At 46.9% G+C, this 17,190-nt stretch overlaps 3 protein-coding genes across 3 annotated transcripts; 1 reads left to right on the top strand and 2 right to left on the bottom strand.

The window, feature by feature from the left end:
* LOC8083695 (ABSCISIC ACID-INSENSITIVE 5-like protein 2) lies at positions 44 to 3,684 on the bottom strand. Its single transcript, XM_002465298.2, has 4 exons — positions 3,214 to 3,684; positions 2,494 to 3,093; positions 2,306 to 2,377; positions 44 to 397 (listed from the first exon to the last, which is right to left on the bottom strand). The coding sequence occupies exons 2-4, from the start codon at positions 3,073 to 3,075 to the stop codon at positions 317 to 319; spliced, it is 735 nt and encodes a 244-aa protein (XP_002465343.2). The 5' UTR covers positions 3,076 to 3,093; positions 3,214 to 3,684; the 3' UTR covers positions 44 to 316.
* LOC8083694 (serine/arginine repetitive matrix protein 1) lies at positions 5,593 to 10,781 on the bottom strand. The gene is made up of 8 exons (XM_002465297.2): positions 10,316 to 10,781; positions 8,264 to 8,720; positions 7,287 to 7,434; positions 6,718 to 6,894; positions 6,479 to 6,625; positions 6,165 to 6,220; positions 6,042 to 6,081; positions 5,593 to 5,912 (listed from the first exon to the last, which is right to left on the bottom strand). The coding sequence occupies exons 1-7, from the start codon at positions 10,779 to 10,781 to the stop codon at positions 6,078 to 6,080; spliced, it is 1,455 nt and encodes a 484-aa protein (XP_002465342.2). The 3' UTR covers positions 5,593 to 5,912; positions 6,042 to 6,077.
* On the top strand, positions 11,136 to 16,146 carry LOC110431880 (ELMO domain-containing protein C). Its single transcript, XM_021451608.1, has 10 exons — positions 11,136 to 11,338; positions 13,232 to 13,400; positions 13,516 to 13,624; positions 14,653 to 14,747; positions 14,822 to 14,890; positions 14,982 to 15,097; positions 15,192 to 15,246; positions 15,340 to 15,460; positions 15,544 to 15,686; positions 15,775 to 16,146. The coding sequence occupies exons 2-10, from the start codon at positions 13,260 to 13,262 to the stop codon at positions 15,874 to 15,876; spliced, it is 951 nt and encodes a 316-aa protein (XP_021307283.1). The 5' UTR covers positions 11,136 to 11,338; positions 13,232 to 13,259; the 3' UTR covers positions 15,877 to 16,146.

Genomic DNA, 17,190 nt, shown 5'->3' with positions numbered 1-17,190 from the left:
AAAGAGTTGAATTAAAAAAGAATTAGTATATGTTAGAGACAGCTGAAAGATAGATGGAACCCACATTGTTTTGCCCTTGGGAAACCATAGAGCACTGTTGCAAGTTCAGTTGGAAGCAAGATTGCCACAACAACAGCATGGTAGGAGTACAATGGTTTGCAACAGTAGCCAATCCATTCTGCAAATTGGAGACTGCATAGAAGAGTTCTTACAAACTACTACTACTACTAGTAGATGAGTGTTCCCAACAGGCCGAAGGGCAGTTACAACTTGAACAGCCTAGTTCCAGGACAGCCCACTACTACAATTAACACGATTAGAAGTTGGCCGAGTTAGCCCGCCGGAGCCGATTCTTCAGCTCCTGTTGCGGCACATACTGCACTACCGGCTCCGGTGCCTGCAGCAAGCACAAAACAGTTAACCGTATCAGTTTACAGTTTCAATGCATATATCATACACATCTACATATGGGGCATCGAAGTATGGAACGAAATCCAGATCTCAAAAGAGCAAATGTCTATGTGAGCTCATCCTTCCCTGAGAAGTAAAAAAGAATACAGTTCTTCAGCACGTAAAGGCATGCAAATTTGGAATTTTCGATCGTGCTGCATGTGTATAAAGAATGTCTTCAGTGTACCTCCTCGCGAGAGAGAAATCTCTCAAGTTGGTTTTGTGAAGCACGGTGCTCCTCAAAGACAGCAGTCAATTGGTAGCAGCTGTGAGAAAGGTTAGCACTCTATTTCTAGGCCGGCCACACCCGTTCTTGAGCATCGATATGCCAGTTTGGTTTGGTTATCTTGTGATTTCTCTAGACAATCATGTCAGGGTGTCCCACCCCCAAAGTGCAGGGTAGGATAGAGATCTCGCCTTTCGGAGAGATTGTCACTTGCAGGGTTATACATACTGTCTTCAGATTGCATGACACTGGGCATAGGAAGGAGCACAAGACGACTATGAAAACCGGCAAAAGAAAAGCATTGAAAACGCGCGGTTCGAGATAGATGCGCAGATGGTAGGCAGTAGGCACTAGCGGTAAAATCTTCACATCAAGCTGAATCCAATCCAATGGGCAAAAAGTAGCAGTATTGCTGACGGGAAGTATAAACTACTGCTAGGGAGTGATGTCTCGTGTCTGTCCAATGAGCAGGCATCAGGCATTGGCAGTTGCATAACAAAACTGTTGTATAACAGGAAGTGGGACAGCAACGGATGACCATCCACGACCACGATGTCATTGGCAGTGATGTCACTCAAGTCCAATGCGCATTTGCTCCACCTACGCATTGGTTGGCTTGGCTGCTGCATAGGAGTAAGAAACACAGGGCGATGGCCGAAAGATGGATAGGAATGGTCGAACATCCAACACTGACATTTGCAAATGGGAAATGGCCAAGCAAATGATCATTTTAGAATATCTTCGGTTCACTTTCCCTCTCTCTCATTTTTTTTCCCTTCTCAGAATAGGATGGAAAAGGAGTTTTTAAGGAGAGGAGACGACGAGAGGAGAGGATTTCCCGTACGAGAAGATCTGAAGATGGGCAGAAAAGGCTCTCCTGGGACTGGCTGATTGGACACAAATTTGTGGTCCAGGGCGGCCTCAATCAGCAGGATTCGTGCGACGTCATGTACTAAAACCACTCACAGCAGCAGAGAGCCAATCGCGCGTGGACAGCGGCAAAAATGGGCAGTACTTTGGCACGTCGCAGGCACGAAGACCCCCCTCCTGCGCGTCGGCTCGGCTCCAAAGGAGAAAGAAAGTGTAACGCGAAGCAGTTACGGTTACGCGACCAATGAGTGGCCCGACGCCATATCTCGATAATCACTAGCCTAAACCAAGCTGCTGCCACCGTTTCGGCCATGATGGCTCGATGCCAAGCAAGAGAAACAAAAGGGTTTTCTTGTCGTGAAGTATTACACATTTCTTAGCAGCAGCCGTCATTTCTCAGCGCAACACACAAGGTGGCGTTACATGCTGATGGTATATGGATGAACTAGACAAGTGTGGAACCAGATGGATATGGATCAAAGCGTGTCACCACGATAAAATACCAGCATAACCCTAATGCACACGGATGGCGGATTTTGGTGTGTCATGGAGCACTAGGGGCTTCGTGCTTGCGCGCTCTAGTAGTCACATATACTGCATAAACCAAGAATTGACCATGGCCACTACGAGCGGTTAGTGCAAATTGCGACTAAACAACGGTAGGGGAAGCCATATTCCTCTTAATAAATTTAAATTTTGCACTTAGATTCGATGGGGGCTCTGCATGATTTGATTTGTGCATCACCGTGTCATTCATACCTTGTGCCTCCGGAGCCGCTCGTTCTCCTCCTCCAGCTGCGAGATCTTGTTCTCCAGCTCGTTCGTGTACGCCTGCGTTTCAATTCAATTGGATCAAAACACCCCAAGTTTATAAGTACGCGTCCATTTCATTTCATTTCATTTCATCTAATGCAGTGGGGGTATACGGATTGGGGTTGGCACGCCACCTGCTTCCGCGCGCGAGACCTCGCCGCCGACTCCCGGTTCTTGATCATCCGCTTCTTGCGCCGCTCGTTGCTCCTCTCCGCCACGCCGCCCTCGCCGGCGACACGCTTCGCCCCGGCCACCGCGTCCTGGCCGTCGTGGTACAGCGCGTCCAGCACCGGCCCCGCGCCCGCGCCGAGCGGCCGCGGCACGGGACGCCCGACGGCGGGGTGGTGGCGGCCCAGCTCCAGCGGGGCCGGGGCCGGGGCCGGCTGGTACAGCTGCTGCGCCCAGCCGCGGGCGCCGGAGCCCGTGTCCGTGTCTGCGGCGGCGTCGGCGGGCGGGCCGCCGCCGCGGGACAGGAAGTCCTCCAGCGTCATCTGGGCCCGCGGGCAGGCCGCCGCGGCGGCGGCGGCGCCCTGGATGTCCCGCCACACCTCGTCCGCCGTCTTCCTGCCCGAGCGGAGGAGGTCGTCCAGGTTGACGCCGTGCAGCTGTCCCTCCACCTCGCTGAACGTGAGGCTGCACACCGAGCCCTGCCGCGACAGGGCCCCGCCGCCGCCGCCGACCCTGCTGCCGTGGGACGACATTGCCTCGGCTCCCATCCACCAAACTACCTACTCCTGCATGCGATCGTCACACGCGCGCGCGATCAGCACGCGCTACAAAGATGGAAGCAAGAACAGAACAGAGGGCGGCGATGGCAGGAATCCTAGACGAGACGACGGCGCATGGCAAAGAACCTGGGAGGGAGGCGCGCAGGCATATATAGAAACAAATCGCAGAGGGAGGGAGCGAGGTCACCGGCCAGGACTGGAGCAGGAGAAGCGGGAGGCGGGAGTGGGCGCGGCTGCTGATAGCTCTGCCTAGCTGGCTTGCTGCTGCCGCTTGCTCCTTTCCCTAGTTGGAGAGGCAGGTGGAAGAAGCAGAGGGGAGGCAAGAATTTAGGATTCCACAAAGAAGGAGGTGGGGCTTGGGCCAAGACAGGCGATGCCTGGGAAGAAGAATCCAAAAAGGGTGAGGTGGTGGTGGTGCGTGCGACGGTGTGAGGAGCTGAGAGCAGGTGAAAGGGTACTCTGCCTTTCAGCAGGGCGAGGCCGAGGTTCGTGGCTTTCCACTGCCAGCAGCGCTTTGCTCTCTCTCGGCCGAATTTCATTCGAGCTGCGTGGTGCAGCGTGTGTGCAGTGAGCACGAACGGAACAGAGACCAGTCACCGTGTGCGGGGCCCCCACTTGACCAGTCCCTTCGTTTGGATGTACGGACACGAATCTTGTTGTAGGGAGGGAGCCAGGGGAGGAAAGGAGGGAAACAATATGCTTGCGAATTGCGAGAGATTCGACTCCAACCAGAGGCTGATGTGTGATGATTCTTTAACAAGCTCCTGATTCCCTGGCTTTTAGAAGAATCACAGTAAACAATCATGTTACTAATCTCCTAATATAATTTACCTAACAGAATTATGCTTGGTCCATAAAAAAACACTCCTGCTAAGGGTGTCAACCATTATGTACTCACGAAAACGCACACAAGATTTTGTTTTCATCAAAACTAACGTCTCAAAATCAACCAAGACCAAATCCAACGATAGTAGAGAACAATTGAAGCCTACATCAAACTCCCGACCCTTTCCTCATAAGACCAGCGGCGTCGACTCGCTGTGGAAGGACTCCCGACCCCCTCCGGTGACCAGCGGCAATGGTGTGGCGGCGTTCCAGGAGGGACCCGCGCGGCAATGGTGTGGCGACGTAATAGGAGGGACCCGTGCTGCCCATCCTCGACGTGCTCCTTGCTAACCACCCGATCCGTTTTCATCCCTGCCGACGACGAGGAGGTCAGCCTTGGCCAGACGCAGGTAGCGCAGGGCTTCGTCGTATCTCGAGAGGTACCGGAACCAGGTGGCCCAATTTTTTACAATTTAGCCCTTTTTTTGAAGAAAATTCTCTTTTGGATCTCTGAAAAACTTAAACTCAGTTTTGGACCCAGGGGGTCGACGCCATGCTTTATGGCGTCGAGGTTACACAGCTCGACGCCATGGATCACGGCGTCGAGCTCCATGGCCGAGCCCAGCGTGGCTTCTGACGTGGCAGATAGCTCGACGCCGTAGATCATGGCGTCGAGCTCGACGCCGTAGATCACGGCGTCGAGCCTTGAACTACAAACTGGCAGATGTCCTTCGCTAACCGTGGACGCATTTCATATTTTCTTCTCCCCTCTCGGCTCTTCCTCTCCAAAAACCGAGCACGAACATTGGATTCAATATTTCGACCATCAAAAGTTTGATTTGATCCATATATATTGAAGAGCCAGGTATACTATCTCACCTCTTAGTTTTTGATACATTGATTCGACCTATATTACGCGTATTTTGTAGACTTAGATAAACCATTACTAGGTTTTTGAATGGATGATTAATACTTATATTATGCAATCGTAGAATGCCTCGTCGTGGAAAAAGTAGCAAACCAAGGTAACCTTTCCACATATTTTCATAATTTTCATTCATTATTGTTTATCATTTGGTAAATTGTAGTTTTAGGTTAAATTGTTAATTGCTTTGATTTATTAGAATTGAAATGTTTGAACTGTAGCTATGGCCGGACGACCGGAAGTCCGTACATCCACAAGCCGCTTCCTACCGGTGTTCCAATACCTATGTGCTTTTGTGGTGATCCTTGCAAGGTAGACATTTCAGAAGACGAGGAAACCTATCGGCAGAGGTATTGGATGTGTTCCAATCACTATACCACAGCCTATCTATAGCGACCTACGGACGGTCGCTATAAGTCGGTATAGCGACCTACGGACGGTCGCTATAAACATATACCGACCAACGTGGCCGGTCTCTATAAGTGGCGTCGCTATAAGTTTTAGCGTCCGACCATACTTATAGCGACTGACCGTTGGACAGTACGTTGAAGATATAGCGACTAACTATTCGACGACTTTTAGAAACTTATAGCGACCATTAGTCAGACGCTAGTAATATATAGCGTCCAACTGTCAGACGCTATCCATAATAGAAAATAACAGCACAGTTATTCATTAACCTCAAGATTAGTACTAATCATACAATCAATGAGCCATAAAATCACCAATTTCATTTTGGACAATACACAATCATTACAATAAAGTTCATCATAGCTCACAATTATATTATATCCATAAATATTTGTCTTGTGTTATTTTCCACAACTTGCACAAATAAGTTACATGGCAAACAGTTTGGCCATCAAGATATATGCATAGCTCAGATGCTTGAACTAGTTGCACAGCTCACATCTCATGGTTTGCTTGCACTCATTACAAAATGATTCATAACTTAAGTCTTAACAAAAGCATTCATCTCTAGTTAGGATGTACAAAATAATGCACTAGTCAATTAGTCATGCACACTTCCAGCCAAATGCTTCCTACATGGCCACCTCAAGCTATTACCTCCCACCTGCAAATAAAAGATTACATCCATCAATAAAAACTAGAGATCCAACTCCTGCAAAGTTTTATGATTCATGAGCAGTAGTTGTACAGATTTGGAGTTGAAGAAGAATAAACTTGAGTCTCTATTGCATACATGTATCATGGCATGATTTTGATGTCTTGCAAAGCTTCAGCTGTTAGAGATATCAGTAATTAGAAAATCTCATCATTCATAAAACAAATGAAAATAAGAAATAGAAGAGGAGTTGCTTATTACCCAATTGTATGGCCATGCAATTCCCAGGTCCTTTGCATCGGCCATATTTTCAACACCTACATAAGGGCGACGCAAAACAGTATCTCTTTTCAGTACAAAGGGCCTGGGGGGGGGGGCCGCTAACCACATGCTGTAATTTCACTCCAGTTAAAACAGTGACTATAATCTTCTACAAGAGGAAATTAACTCATGTACCGACATTAAGTGGATGACAATCTTACCAATCCAATTTATATTTATTTTACACCTAAAGTCCTAAACATTTCAGAATAGTTTTTACATAACTTTATCCAGCACTGGTAAAAGTATCTTACCTGAGCAGCAAGACGTGTTCGCACCAAGTCCAATGGATAAGTCATCGAAGCTGCAGTGATTCCTGATAAACCACCACCTAGCAATCTAACACCAACGTCAGCACCGAATCCACCATTCTTCTCAAGACCTGGTAGCATCTGAAGCAACTGCATATCCGAAATAATAAAACTAAATTACTCCCATACCATCAGTGGGAGAGATGACCATTCAGACTTTATCCAAAAAGCCCTGCACTTACATTCTTGTATCTCTCGTAGGCATAGAAACTAATTGAAGAGTAAGGCAACCGGTGGGCAATGGTAACAAGGTTTCCTTTCCAGAAAGCCCGAAAACCTTCTTCATAGACAATGCGGGATGCTTCACGCCATATGCTAGTATTGCGCATTGTAGCCACATCTGAGTGCATTCCTTGTACCTGCACGCACAATTCATAAATTTCACTAAGGCCACACAATCATATTGCAAAAGAGTAGACTAAGCCACACTAGAAAGGATTTCTCTGGCAAAATCAGCAAAGCAGCTATGTGATCATCATTCCATTGAACAGCTAAACATTGTCTGTTGCCAAAGCAAAATGCAATAAAGCATTATGGTTACTATTTTCTCCACGAATCCTGGTAGGATTGCAGCCAATTCATCATTCAAAAAAAAAAAAAGATGCGACACTCCGTGGCTTAGTTATAAAGACCCGAGGAAAGATTAGCCGACTCTGCTATTTACACACGAGGTCGCACTCTGAGCATCTGAGCAGACTGGTGAGCAGAACTGCAGAAGCAAGAACGCCCTCCCTTGGGAATCAAGACGCACCTGGAAGAGGATGGTCAGGCGTGCGAGCGGGGCGGTGCAGGTCTTGCTGACTGCGCCGGCGACGCCGCCGGCGAGGAGGTGGGGCACAGTCCCGAGCTGCGGCTGGTGGTGCTGCAGCTGGGCCTGCGCCTGCTGCTGCGTCGTGTAACTGAAAAAAAAATATTTTCAGTTAGGAAAAATCTATGAATCTTGAGCTACAGAGAGAAAAAAATTAGTTGGTCAATAGGGAACATATAACATGCATATAAAAAATTAGCCGGGACCTTGTTCAAAACTTTAAAATAGTCCCTGAACAATATTAATAATTTAAGAACATGGCAACAGACCATAATAATCCACACAGAACAATACTAATAATTAGCTCTAAAGGTATATGATCTACACAGGTCCCTAGTGAACTCACTCTGTTATATTTCATTACACCAACTATCTCGGACACTTTGAACAGAACACAAACACTTGGATAGCTCTAGAGACTCTCTAAGCATCCAGATTCTGAAATCAGACAAATCAAATCTAGCAAGCCAGAAGCACATTAGAGTGATATAAAGATCATCAAGGGCAAGTAACTATGAACACATCAGATTACATTTTCCAGTCATGAGTCCTGTTAGAGGAACCTAACAAGCACCAAGCTCGCATCCAGTTCATCTAGTTGAGAGCTTAGCAACTATCAAGCTGAATTCAACCCTGATGAAATGATGATGCTCATATTTACAGATGCAGTTGAAAAGGGAACATAGAAACAGATAATTAAACCAACAAACTAACAAAGTAACTAACATTAAGCAGGAACATAGCAATGGCATGGCAAATAGGCATAAGTTAGCACCTAAGCACATAAAGCATAATATTTCGGGAACGATAACAAGCACCGGTCATAACTCCTTGATCTAGGTCTAGTTCTGATCAAAGACAATATCCTTCACTACAAAAGTAGACACAACCAACCATATGTCCATAATCTGGCTGTGTACCTTGCCCGTGTCCTGAATGGACGCAGGGAGGTCTCGATGCGGAAGGAGCGGCGCGCGCTAGGCAAAGGCGAGGCGTCGTCGGCGCCACCGCCATCGTCATCAGAGGTGGCGGCCGCGGCGGAGTTGTCGGAGTCGGAGTCGGAGCGGAGGCTAGGGGTGCGCTCGCGTTTGCGCCTCGGGGACGGAGAGCGGCCGGCGGCGTCAGCGTCTGAGTCGGAGTCGGAGTGGAAGCTTGGGGAACGTTCGCCGCGACGCCTCGGGGAAGGGGCGCGGCGGCCGGTGCCGGCGTCCGCGTCGGAGTCGAGGTGGTCGCGTGGGGAACGCTCGCGGTTGGCGCGCCTCGGGGACGGGGCGCGGGCGTCGGCGTCGGAATCGAATGCGGCGACGCTAGGGCGGGCGTTGGAGCGAGGGGACTTGGAGCGGGATTGGGATCGGGAGCGGGAGGGAGAGGGGGGAGGTCACGAACAGGAGGGTGGCGGCGGACTGGTGGGGTGTTGTGGCTGGAAATTAGATTGGAGTGGCTAGGTTTTAGTTTTTTCATCTGACAAGTGGACCAATCCAATATGGCGACCGACCGACGGACCCAATTCATAAGAAATAGCGTCCGACCGTCCAACGGTAAACCTAAATAAAACTAGCGTCCAACCGTCGGACGCCAAAACAAAATATAACGTCGGACGGTAAGTCGCTAAGCTATACCGACCAACCATCCAACGCTATTTCCATATCTTTAGCGACCCTTGGTCGGACACTAGTTTGGGTTGTGGTATAGTGAATTTTGCCTGGGAGCCTACACCGAAACAACGCCGCAGTAACTTTCGTTGCTAGAGAAAACATGTTATTGCCACAGTGGCCATACCATGGCAATAATACTATTTGTCACGCAATTTTATTTGTTGTCATAAATCATATTGCCACGTGAGGTACTTTGTTGGCATAGCTGATATTGCCATGCAAATAATTTTCATCGCGATAGGATCTCTTGCCACCGAAACATTTTCATGGCAATGGATGACAATAGCAACATAACACAATTGTAGCATTAGGGTTTACCACAAGAATTTTTGTTGCAACACACATAACATTTGATGTGGCTTAATAAATCAATGTTGCAAAAGAATTTGAGCATAACAGAATCCATTAGATAGACAAACCATTCAAACAGTATCTAAAATCACAAATGAAAGTACAGTACACTAGGATTTATGGGAAAACAAGAAACTTCCAGCACTAAAACACTTCCTGACATCTCTAAATCACTTGCAAACTTCTTGGCAGCGCAAGCCCGGCTATGTTCTTGCTTGATCTGAGCCTCCCACTCGAAGTTTAAGCTCAGATCATCAATGAATAAGTTAAAATTCAGAGCAAAAGAAACTATATTGGCAACCTAATGCTAATTACTTGCTTGCTTGTTAATTACAGCAGCAACTTCCACATTACCACACCTGGCAGAAAGATCACAATTCGGCTCATTGCATACTTGCTTCGCACAAGTAACTAGTTAATGTTTACTTGACACTATAAAATAAATAAGGGCTAGGTAGCTTCAGAAAATTTGCTCGCACAACTAGACTTTCTTTTGGCATTAGCTAGTTTATGTTTACTCCATTAATTTGGTATCAATCTATCAAATCATTTTCATGTACCTATAAGTCAGTATGCATCGAAACAGCAGCAACTTCATAGCTTTTCTTTGCATAAATTATAAGTCAGTGCATGCCGTGTGAATTTGACATTTTTTAAAAATAAGGAGTTTCAATTATTTTCTAAAAATAATTAAAACCTGACTAAATCTTTAGAAAAGATCATACTAATTTATTATAGCTCAAAAAATTTAAAAAACCTGTATATAACTTTTCTGAATATGGGCCCTACCTCTACATAGTGAAGCTATGCTTTCATGCATATGGATGTTTCGATTTTTGTTGGGATTTTAAGTTTGATCAAATTATGCAAAAATTGCTACATGAATTATCTCAAAAAGTATAAAACTTACAAAACTAACTATATTATCTAAACAATTATACAACTACAAAAAGAAAAAAAAATTACCTGACCGAAGCGCTGAGCAGGGCGCGGCCGTGGCGAGGATAGCGACGGTGGCGGCCTCCTGCGCAGCTCCGCGCGCAGCGGCACTTTGCTTGTGCAGCTCGGGCAGGCGCAGCGGCGGGGAGGAGCAGCGGCGGGGCGGCACTTTGCAGCGGCGGGGCGGGCGGGGGCTGCGGCGGCCGCGGGGAGGGGGAGGAGCAGGAAGGACGCGGCACGGGAGGCGGCTCCGGCGGCCGCAGGCGCGGGCGCGGGCACGGTCGCTGGCTGCGGCGGCCGCGGGTGAGACGGCACTGTGACTGGAAGGGGACGCGGGCGGGAGGTTTTGTTTTCTTACCTCGACGCCGTGATCCGCGACGTCGACCTCTTTTTTTTTCTGCCACATAAGCCGCCACGTAATCGCCACGCTGGGCTCGGCCAGGAAGCTCGACGCCATGATCCACGGCGTCGAGACGTGTAACCTCGACGCCATGATTGACGGCGTCGACCCCCTGGGTCCAAATCTGGATTTAAGTCATCCAGGGGTCTAAATATAATTTTTTTTCAAAAAAAGGACTCAATTGTAAAGAATTGGGACCAGGTGGTGAGGAAAGTGACGAGGCCTTGGAGCGATTGCGCCTCAATGCTGCTGTGGCCCAAAATACTCCAGGCTCAAAATAAAGCAGCTTTCGGGCTCTACTAGCATCCCAACCAAATCAGCCCACACGCAAGCTGCGGCCCATGGGCTTTCGTCTCTGTGGCCGGTGGCAGCAGTGCCGGCCGAGTACCACTTCCTTTGCATCGAAGGTTCTTCCCCCGCACCTTCTTTCCTTCCTTTCCCCTTCCCCTTCACGGCTTCACCTGTCTGTCTTCTTTTTATTTTTGTTTTTCTTTTGTCTCCTCGCATTTAAAGCATCGAGGCCGAATCGGACCTCCAGTTCTCGAGACGAGTCGTCTCCATCTCTCTACGCACCTAACAATTTCGGCAGGGCAGGACGGCTTCTTCCTCCTCGCCTTCACCTTCGCCGCCTGCGCGGCCGGGACCCGTCGGTGAGTTCGATTCTTCTCTTCTCTCCGCCTTTCTGAATTTGTTCGACGTGTGGTAGTGGTAGAGCTGAAGGGTCGAGCTTTTCATGCGTCCGCTGTACGGTAAATCGAAACGTTAGGCTCGAGCTTTCCCTCGCAGCGCCGCTCAGGCTCGGTCCCTCCGCGCAGATCTTCTGCTTCCCCCCACTCGCGCTCTGGCTCGGTCCCAGGGATCGGAGCGGCTCCCCCTCGGCGGCGTCCAGCGACGGAGGGGCAGTCCCAGGCTCGGCGGCGGCGTCGGCGGCTCCCCCTCCCGCCTCTCGCCAGTCGCCTCGCGCTCGCGCCCTCGCCTCCGTCCTCCGCGCACCGGCCGGCGACCCAGCGTACGCACCTCCCTCTCCCCTCCCGCCTCTGCTGTACCGTGGGAGCCCGGCCAGCTGCCCAGGGTGGCCGGGCCTGGGCTCCGCCGGTGTGATGGACGACGCAGCGTTGTGTTGCCCTTTGGGGATTCTTTGTGTATTGCTCAAGCTAAGTTATAAACCTTACTGTTTAATTTAGGCAAAATTTGCCAGGAGACATCGTTAAAGTGTGGCTTTTGCCACAAACCATCAAAAAAACTTGTCTTTGCCAAAAACCATTATAGTTTCATGTGTATTTGCTGGAAGACACTATAGCTTACATAATAGCATTTTTATCTCAGATAGGTCACAAAACACATAAATTTGGACAAAAATACCCCTACCCTTGACTAGTTCTGTGGGGCCAAGCCAAGCCTCGCCGGTGGCCTGGAGCCAAAGCTTCTTCGCCGTGCCGCCCACTGACCATACTCGGCGAGCGCGGCTAGCAGCAGCAGGGTGACAGGTCTACATGCGAGTTGCCACACTTGCTCTGCCCTGCGTGCGCCCATGCTCGTCGTGCCGTTGGCGTCGCGGCACCTGGCCATGTACTCGCCGTGAAGCCCGCGTCTGCCCTCGCTTCCCGGATGTGCGCCCATGCTCTCAGCTCCATGCCATGTCGGTCCTGCCTCTCCACACCACTAAGCCGTTAGCGATGCCGACCACATGCGCACCCCGAAGGTTGAGACCTTGAGTCTGTCCTCACCGCCAGGGCGCGCGCCCATGTTCGTCGTGCCTCCGCAGAGCCCGGCCATCGCGAGGCTCGCTCTCGTCCTTGCCGCTTGGGCATGCGCCCATGCTTGCCGTGCCGCTGCGACGCCCGGCCACGTGCTCGCCGCAAGCCCGCGTCCGTCCACGTCGTCCGGCCGTCCGTGGAGAGGGAGAGACTCAAGACGCCGCTGCCGAAAACTGCGGGCATAGCCGGCGGTGGAGAGGGAGAGAGTGCGCGCCGCCACGGCCTCTCGTTTTTTCTTTTCATGCGAGGCTGCTAGCGAACGAAGCTGAGGCAAAGGGGCGAGGGTATTTCGTCATTTGAGTATCTGTCTATTTAAACTAGATAAAATAATGCGTGGAGTGTCTTATAGCATATTAGCATGGATTTATAATGTCTTTTGGCAAAGACAAAATTTTAGTGGCTTATGGCAAAAGCCACACTTTAACAATGTCTCCTAGCAAATTTTGCCTTTAATTTAAGTTTTTGAGACACTGAATTGTTTGGGCACGATGTTTTTGGGCTGCTTCCGGTGTTCTTGTGCAACCACAGGACCTTTAAAGCTCCCAACAGAAATAAACTCAAACAAGTAGGTTCTCCGAATTTTTCATGCCATGTATTTTCCATAGATAGAATCAATCATCCGTTGGGTTGTTCTTTCAATAGAATAGTGCCATCTCACAGACTATGAATGAAGCTTTATGTTTGGATGGTTGCACATGAATGCATGATGTGCTGTATGCTATCTTGTATTATGGTTCTGCTGCAGCAAGTTAAAGTAATAAAGTATATCTTCTCATTTTTCCGCAGCAATTGGGCTTGTAAGTTCTAGTTCTTCATGTCAACTACCAATCTGAGGCGGCGACTCCATCATGGAGACGTTGATGGAAGGAAAAACGAGCATGTTGACATATCCAGTGCTGATTCCCTCAATGAACCTCTATTAGGGAAGTCCAGTGGTGACAATTTTGGATCAGCGGTTAGTCTTTTTTTCTGGTTCACAATTGCCTCCATACTTTCCTACAGTTCCTTACATGAATGCATGATTCTATATTTTCTGGCAATGCATCAGTAAACTTTTGGGACTTCTATAGGTGTATGATCCTAGAAGACAGGACCTGTGGGATGATGATAGAAAGAAAGAACAACTACACTGGTCATTTCTTTTCTCAAACTTGATTGCACAATGGGCGCAATGGTTAGGTAATTATCATTTTAGCCACTACTTTGTTAATATTAAATTCATCGATGCCTGAAAGTATAGGCTGTTATCTTCCTTTTCTCAGTTACTGATTTTATATACCTTTTGATAGGATTTACTGACCAGCCCTTCAATCCTTGGTAGCCCTTACTAAATATTAGTTTAATGGTTAGTTTGTTTAAACATTTAGCAACCTACACATAATGCCAACTCTCATACTTGAAATTCTAGGCCAATATGCCTGTCTTCACATACTCAACATACATGCATTTCTGTTCCCTGCTAAACAAATACAAAATGTGCTATTTGGTAACACCCTCTGTTTGAAGTAACTACTGGCCGTGTGGACTTTGCTGTGGTCATGGCTATAGGAGTTCAGTTGGACCCCCAAAACCTTGTTTCAAAATGAAATATCTATTGACTGTATACAAACCATCGTGCCGTATTTAACACATCCTCTTCCAGGACAACCAGTGTTCCACGACAAGATCACTGCTGACTGTCCACTGGATGAATGCAAAAAAACTTGGTTCTGTTTTTGTGCATTCAAACAGATTGGGTAGAAATTTTAGTTTGATTGCTGATATAAAGATCAAGTGATGGTGGATGCAGCTGCTCTTACACTATTATTCTTCTCATTATTTACTTTCACCATCATTTTTTAGAAGTAATGTAAATTTTTTTGTCGTTTTCCTTTTCTTGAGAACCTATTGCACATAATTCTAGCAATTAACACAGATAACTAAGCAGGATAGTTAGTACATTTTCATAAAATCAGAAGTCCATGTACGAGTCTTTAGCACTGCATTTCTAGAAGTTGTAAATAAAAACTGAAAACGATATATTCACAGGGCAACATTCAGTGGGCATAACAATTTGTAGCATCAGGATGTAGGGAGTCATCTTGTCTTGTTCACAGATTTGGTGTTTCTACTTAATAGTCCATGTTACTACAATTTCATGAATTGTGACAAAATTAGTGCCTTTCCTTACAAAAATTGATATTTGTTTCTTACTATCTTCCTTGCAGCAAGCATTATTGTAAGCTCTGGATCTATCTTTGGTAGATTATTCCCCTTCTCTTCAGAGAACCAAATCAATCCAGTATATCTTAGCCCTCTACAGGTAATGTAAAGAAAGATACATAATAGGGTTGCAGTTATTATTAGTCTAATAATGTTGAACCTTCAACTTTCCAGGAACAAAGGCTGAATAATTTAAGACGCAGATTGCAAATCCCTTTTGATGGCTCCCGTATTGAACATCAAGTACGTATAATCTATGTAGATTAGTTTTCTAGGTTGACATCATCTCATGCAAGCAAATTATTTGATAATTGATCGGCCTTATCATTATTAGGACGCCTTGAGGCAACTCTGGCGTTTAGCTTATCCCACTCGTGAGATTCCACCCCTCAAATCAGAATTATGGAAGGAGATGGGTTGGCAAGGCAATGATCCATCTACTGATTTCAGGTTCTCTTGCAATTTGATCGTTTACGGAGAATATGCTCATGGAGAAATTGAACTCAGTTGATAAACCCATCTAATACTGATCGCATTTATGCAGGGGTGGTGGACTCATATCGTTGGAGAACCTCATCTTTTTCGCCAGGAACTACCCTGTAAATAAAGATCTTATATCTGATAACAGTTTCTGTTTGTCTTTGTAGTTTCTTGATTTTTGACCATTCACCATTACATGTATTCTGGTGCAGAATTCATTTCAGATGCTTCTGAGCAAAGTGCAAGGGCAGAGATCAGATTGGGAGTACCCTTTTGCAGTTGCTGGTATCAACATTTCATTCATGCTGGTCCAGATGTTGGATCTAAAATCAAGTAATTTTCCATTCCCAAATCCCATTTACACATACCTGGCATATTTCGTATTTCGTGGTTTGAACAACGTCGTATTTATGCAGGTATTCCATCTTCAAAGTACGGAATTCGTTTCCTTGAATTGCTTGAACGGGATGAGAATGTGTTTGACCACTTGTACTGTGTGGCCTTTCGGCTGCTTGATGCTCAGTGGCTTGTGAAACGTGCCTCCTATATGGAATTCAATGTTAGCTTCTGGCGTGTTCACTACATTGATCGTTCATTGTTTGTTTTAAGACAGTGGCATTCTTACTTGTTTGGTTTTGTTGTACCAGGAGGTCTTGAAATCAACAAGAACTCAACTGGAGCGCGAACTGGTTCTAGATGATGTGCTGGAGGTGAAGGACCTGCCGTCATACACTATGTTGGATGAGTAAGTTAAAGCCGAGCTGTTGAACTTGCACGGTGGAGAACTGACTAAGCTAGTGTGATGGCTAACAGTATAACGATATGTGTCCGATCCTAAATGCTTAGGTGGCCCACTTTGCTTGTCTACCTTGCCGCATTTTCCCACTTGTTGTATGTATATTGAGGTCTTTTGAGGCGTTATATATAATTCCTTTGTAAATATTGTGTTGTTTATATGTTGCCTTTCGGACATGCTGGTTCCAAGGAAATAAAGCAATCGGTCTCATATTCATTTTTCATTTGTTTTCTGTAATTGGAACGGTGGAGCATTAGCTGACCTCACTCTAAAAAAAACACTACAGTACAAACAAAACACATTTAGAGTTTACTTACATGTTACCTAGATGAATCTCTGTTTCTCAGAAGTGATCATTTCAAAAGATGCGTGGGACTTCAAAACGCCCAACCTTGCGTGAGACTTCAAAACGCCCAACCAAACCAACGAGATGTTTTTACACTCTAGATTGTTTTTTTCTTTTGGTATAATGACCTGATGTGGGAGATTGGCATTTTATGTTGAACTTGCATCTAGTTAGAGCATCTCCAAGGGTTATGTATTTTTAGTTTTGTATTTGAGGGAATTTGCAAAGTCCCAAATGAATTTGTAAAGTCGTAAAAGATGTGATTTCCAACCGTTTTGCATTTTGCCAAGTCTTAATTTTTTTTTCGTAAATATTTTTGTTTTCGTGCGCCATTCGTTCCTTGCCGCCATATCTTCGCGCCCGCGTCGTCGTGAACAGGTCGCCGCCGCCAGTTCGTATGTGGCTGCTTGCCACTTAGCTGGAAGCCACTCGCTTGGAATTCGTAGTAATCGCTGGAAGCCACTCGCGTGGTCACAATTCGCTGCCAGTTCCTTGCGTCTTCGTTACATCATCCAGGGACGGCATAGATGGCATCCAGGTTGCCAGACAACAACCGATCAAGCCTCGTTGCACGGCGTATCGCAAAGGTTTCATTTTCGTATACGAATATCTTGATCTAATTCATGTTTATTTTTTTCTATATTATGAGCTGTGCAATTTTTCTTAGTTGAGAGCTTCTGGATCACATTTTTCTTAGTTGAGGGCTTGTCTCGTTGCACGGCGCATCACAAAGGAGGTTTCATCTTCGTATACGAATATCTTGATCCAATTCATGTTTATTTTGTTCTATGTTGTGAGCTGATCTTGATCCAATTCATGTTTATTTTGTTCTATGTTGTGAGCTGTACAATTTTTCTTAGTTGAGGGCTTCTAGATTACGTCTTCGAAAGCAATTGGATGACGATTCTTCTAACGACGAGG

Source organism: Sorghum bicolor, chromosome 1 (genome assembly GCF_000003195.3).
Source record: "Sorghum bicolor cultivar BTx623 chromosome 1, Sorghum_bicolor_NCBIv3, whole genome shotgun sequence".
In the NCBI taxonomy this organism is placed as follows: Eukaryota; Viridiplantae; Streptophyta; class Magnoliopsida; order Poales; family Poaceae; genus Sorghum; species Sorghum bicolor.
This window is presented reverse-complemented; position numbering and strand designations above follow the sequence as displayed.

Coding starts and splice junctions, on each gene's coding strand:
- LOC8083695 (XM_002465298.2), bottom strand. CDS start 3,075: ATGGGAGCCGAGGCAATGTCGTCCCACGGCAGCAGGGTCGGCGGCGGC. Junction 2,378..2,493: donor GGTCTCGCGCGCGGAAGCAG/GTGGCGTGCCAA, acceptor ATTGAAACGCAG/GCGTACACGAACGAGCTGGA. Junction 398..2,305: donor AGCGGCTCCGGAGGCACAAG/GTATGAATGACA, acceptor TGCTTGCTGCAG/GCACCGGAGCCGGTAGTGCA.
- LOC110431880 (XM_021451608.1), top strand. CDS start 13,260: ATGTCAACTACCAATCTGAGGCGGCGACTCCATCATGGAGACGTTGAT. Junction 15,098..15,191: donor GATCCATCTACTGATTTCAG/GTTCTCTTGCAA, acceptor GCATTTATGCAG/GGGTGGTGGACTCATATCGT. Junction 15,687..15,774: donor CCTCCTATATGGAATTCAAT/GTTAGCTTCTGG, acceptor TTGTTGTACCAG/GAGGTCTTGAAATCAACAAG.
- LOC8083694 (XM_002465297.2), bottom strand. CDS start 10,781: ATGGCGTCGAGGTTACACGTCTCGACGCCGTGGATCATGGCGTCGAGC. Junction 6,895..7,286: donor GCCTGACCATCCTCTTCCAG/GTGCGTCTTGAT, acceptor TTGTGCGTGCAG/GTACAAGGAATGCACTCAGA. Junction 6,221..6,478: donor GAACACGTCTTGCTGCTCAG/GTAAGATACTTT, acceptor GCCCTTATGTAG/GTGTTGAAAATATGGCCGAT.